This window comes from Halyomorpha halys, unplaced genomic scaffold, assembly GCF_000696795.3.
Source record: "Halyomorpha halys isolate HHAL.00 unplaced genomic scaffold, Hhal_1.1 Scaffold1132.1, whole genome shotgun sequence".
Lineage (NCBI taxonomy): Eukaryota > Metazoa > Arthropoda > Insecta > Hemiptera > Pentatomidae > Halyomorpha > Halyomorpha halys.
In genome coordinates, this window is record NW_027109501.1 from 6,017 (window position 1) to 10,501 (window position 4,485).

The following is a 4,485-nucleotide window of genomic DNA, read 5'->3' on the forward strand; positions in this document are numbered from 1 at the left end:
ATATGTCCGATTACGGATTGATAAGTATGCTGTGTGAGATAGCAACCTAATGTATTTAGGCAGCATATATGAACAAAGTATTTCTCTCTGGTAATAGACCTGATTCATTTTGGATATTCTATTCTATGGATCTCAGCATCTATTTTTCACGTTCTACTAATTACGTTTCCTATAAGTGAATTCCAGATTTCTTTTCTTGGCACTAAATCGAATGCTAAATTCAGATCAAGGAATGTAAAATGTACATTTTCGTTTTTGTCTCAGGCTTTTTTAATGATGTTCCTAGGGATATAAATATGATCCTGCTTCTGTCGGCCAAAATGGAAAACCAGCCTGAACTGCCCTTCTACAATCCGCCGGAGTCTCTTTTCTAAAATAAAGGTGTACTGTTTTAGTCCAAACTGATGGGTCGAGAATTTTTGCAGTCCGTTGAACTACTTTTTTTTATACGGGGGTGAGAACTGAAAAAAGGCGCCCTCCATTGACTTTACCAAGAGCAGTGTCAGTGGCATGCTTCAGGTTGGCTATTGGGCATAACTATTTGTGGCACCACCTGAACAGAATAGGAGTGACTGTCTTCAGACTACGCTCTGTGTGGAGTTGGTGAAATGACTGGCGATCACATATTTGCATGTGCGGCAACGGCGGACTTGATTACAGACAGGAGTTACTTCAGCAAAGCTAAATTATACTAGACTGTTCGGAACAAAATGGCAGAAATGCTTCCTGGAACATCTTTTGAATAGCTTTGAGAAGTTCTTGAACTCCATAGTTTAAACATAAATGTTAAACATTCTAGAGCAATAATATCAGTTCCCGATGTCTTTCCAGTTTGTATGATCGGGATGACTTCCTCGACGAAGAGGACATACTTCATTCATTACTTCCAGACTCTCTTCTATTATTGGCTCTCGTTTTTGACAACGGCTTGTTCCTGGGCTTTCGGGAAATATTTCTTCCAAATGCAGAGGATCTTTTTCTTTTCGGTAAACACGGTTTCATTTCCTTTACATTTCTTGTGGGATTGCTTTGCTTTCCTCTCAACGTATTAACTTTTCGCCCTATCGTTCTAATAGATTCACAATGGCTCTCAGTCAGCTTTTTATCAAAATTCTTTCATGAGCTTTTCCTAGCCTGGCGTACAGCTACCTTTTATTCATTCCTATTCGATAAACTTGTTGCTTTTTTTTTCGCTCTTAACATGGAGCAATCTTGTCCAGGTAACCTTCTTCTGAGCAACCAACTGTTGGAGTTTACTGGTCAAACAGTCAGTCATTTTTCTCTTTCCAGATATTCTCTTCTTCCCTCATATTGCACTTGCCACTTCTAGGACTCATGTCTTCAATGTCTTTCATGTCCTCATCAAATGAAGTAGTTCTTGATTTGTTTCCTAATCTCTACTTATAGAGAGCCTTTTCCGGGACACCCAAAGTCTTTATGTTAATAGTTTCAAATGCCTTTGTTTTTCTCTTGTGTCCGGGATGATCCTTGTTTTCTTGGTCACTAGAAGAAGAAAATTTCAAGTAGCACAATTCATTTCACTAGTAGTTTACGTATAATTTAGTTGAGTTAGTAATATACAATCGTATTATAATAATTAATCATAGAGTGTCAATTAATTTAAATAATATTTTATCTTTTTATTCACTGTAATACTTCATTTTTCAGCTTATTGACGGTTACGACATCAATGATATAAATTTGAGATATTTGAGAAAGCAAATGGGTTTCGTTTCGCAAGAGCCAGTTTTATTTGATCTGACTATAAAAGAAAACATCCATTATGGTTGTGAAGAAGAGGTTACAATGGATAAGATCATTGAAGCTGCAAAAATTGCAAACATTCACAACTTTATTATGAAACTTCCCCAGGTAATTTTAAATCCTTCTTACTATGTTCTGGTGAAGGGATCAATTAGCTTGATATAATATCAAATGTTTGACAAACATTATTTTCAGTTATTTCAATGATATTACATAAAACAAAAAGTAGCAGGTACTCACCAAGGTGTAATTAATTCAACTGTTGAAGAAGATAAATCAAAACAATAGTTGCAGATAAATCTATTTAAGAAACGTAATAAATATCATTTCCTATGAAGTTTTAAAAAGAATAGTAATGAGAATCTAATCAAGGAATTATGATGAATAAGATCAGGAAAAATAAACACTGAATTAAACTAAGGGCTGAATAGTCTAATTTGGCCAAGGAGTAATGCATGAGCAATAAACGAAGAAGAGGTGGCGGCGCATGCGTATCATATTAAAGAAAGAGAGAGGGGGTGAGAGCTCCCTTATACGCATGCGCCACCACCAATAATTTTCTTTGCTTCGTCCACTACACGTACTACAACAACAAATGACTGCTGAAGAGATTCTTAGTCCTTATATTCCCCGGATGATTACAATTTTTTTATGAATGTTTTAGGCTTATGAAACTTTGGTCGGAGAAAGGGGATCGAAGTTATCAGGAGGAGAGAAGCAGAGAATCGCAATTGCCAGAGCTGTCCTCAGGAATCCAAAGATATTACTTTTGGACGAAGCTACTTCTGCACTAGATACTGAGAATGAGAAGGTACCTCAACATATCCATTATAACCAAACAAAAAAGCCCTTCCAATATTTATTTAATTCAGATTTTTTTGTGTATACTATTTAGTTTTTAATTTTACAGATTGTACAGGAAGCTTTGGAGAATGCTTCGATTGGTAGGACGAATATCATAATAGCACATCGACTGTCAACAATCCGTAAAGCAGACAAAATAGTAGTGCTCCAGGATGGTGCAGTGATAGAGGAAGGGAATCATGAACAGTTGATGGAGAAGAGAGGTCACTATTTCAACCTCCTCAATAGATAATTAATGATCTGTGGCGAAATGAATCGCATTGTATATAATTTGATTGCTCATGATGTAAATAGAGTTATTTTTTTAGATTATTCAATTGTTGTGTTAAACATATTGTGCGACCCACTCTACGCATACTTTATAAATAATGATACACATCTTTTGTTCAATTATTATAACTATAGCAATATTCAAATCAATAAATTTGTAGTGGGAAGAGCAAGAAGTTCGGCTCCAAACCACCAGGGCGTAACACCTGGAGCCTCAAAGAAGCTCTCAAATGTATACATTATTTTCTTTTATAAAAACATATTATTATTTGTACACTTTATCAATTTTTGTATATACTACTGAGCAATGTCGATAAAATAATAAATAAACGATGCCAAAATAACGAACAAAAATACCCCAAGCAGATAAGATAAAACTGCTTCTCGATCACAGCGGTATGCACTAGGCCTATAAATAAGGGTCTTAAAGAAGCCCTAATTGATCATTGAACCACACCTGTCCTTCAATCCTCTTCCTTTCTCGTAGGACCCGGCGCCTAGCTACCCTCCAGGTTTACATACTTTCTGCGTATCTTCCGGAATAGCACCTGGTAGAACCAATGCACCTTCCTGCACGACCTAATGACTAGCTACCCTCCAGGCTTGCATATCTCTCTCGTACCTACAGGAATAATACCCGGTAGGACGAGGTTACCATCCTCTGAGAAATAACGTTTGTCACCCGTTAGTCTTATACTATCTAAACATCTCTGTCAATTACCTTACCGTTAATAACTGAACACGCGTAATCAAGGCCTTCTGGACAAGCAGGATCAGGCTTCAGGCAAGGGAACTACCTGGCATGCTTTTTTTAAAAATTCAGTTTAGAGAGTGGAGTATGGAAATCCAAAATCCAGGTAAGTGGGACAGTACATAACAGATCAGCTGTGATTCAGTGTTTTGCTTGGGATATAAATGGGATTAGGAGGCATTCGGGAATGACTAGTAATAGAATGTGGGAACAGTTAGAAACGAAACATGAACGTAGTATATCCATGCCAGTCCTACTAATGGGATTCATGGTAATAGATAGGCTTTTATCAGTCACCATTAAAAAAGTATAAGAGTTTATCTATCTAGGAATCCAAGAGAACTATAGGAACTAAAATAATCCTAGGATCAATTGTCAGATAATGGCTGCAAATAGGTGTTTATATAGGCTTTTTTTTAATAATTAATTTATTGTTATTTACAACTGTATACATATATACACATCAAGTAAATTTGCTGTAAGTGATATTGTGACATGATACATGATGAGGGAAAGAGTAAATAAGCAGTAAACAACTGTTAACTAAACAAAACCTGTAACAGGAAAAATAGATTGACACACATAGAATACAGCAAAAAGGAAGTACAGTTAAAGAAGGTTATCCAACATGGAGGCGCAGTCACAGTTGTACGGAAGTTACTGAGGTTGCTCCAACACACCCTCCCAAGCTCCAAGATCCAGTAGGAATGCTCTTCGTGAATACATCAGCAAGCTGACGACTACTAGGCACATGCTGCAGCTCAAAATCATTGTTCATCCACTTCTCACGTACAAAATGAAAACGCACTTCAATGTGTTTTGTGCGGCGATGAAAT

General features: G+C 36.7%; 2 protein-coding genes across 2 annotated transcripts in view; one reads left to right on the forward strand and one right to left on the reverse strand.

Annotated features, from left to right (window-relative positions):
- The window catches only part of LOC136795838 (phosphatidylcholine translocator ABCB4-like), a 21,179-nt gene that overhangs the window by 2,197 nt on the left and 14,497 nt on the right, over positions 1-4,485 (reverse strand). The window lies entirely within an intron of this gene.
- On the forward strand, positions 1,674-2,940 carry LOC112211872 (uncharacterized). Its single transcript, XM_024364178.2, has 3 exons — positions 1,674-1,872; positions 2,429-2,575; positions 2,675-2,940. The coding sequence occupies exons 1-3, from the start codon at positions 1,723-1,725 to the stop codon at positions 2,858-2,860; spliced, it is 483 nt and encodes a 160-aa protein (XP_024219946.2). The 5' UTR covers positions 1,674-1,722; the 3' UTR covers positions 2,861-2,940.

Excerpts from the sequence above, each read along its gene's own strand:
- LOC112211872 (XM_024364178.2), top strand. The coding sequence starts at position 1,723 with ATGGGTTTCGTTTCGCAAGAGCCAGTTTTATTTGATCTGACTATAAAA. Across the intron at positions 1,873-2,428 it reads TTATTATGAAACTTCCCCAG|GCTTATGAAACTTTGGTCGG; the intron begins GTAATTTTAAAT and ends TGAATGTTTTAG. Across the intron at positions 2,576-2,674 it reads TAGATACTGAGAATGAGAAG|ATTGTACAGGAAGCTTTGGA; the intron begins GTACCTCAACAT and ends TTAATTTTACAG.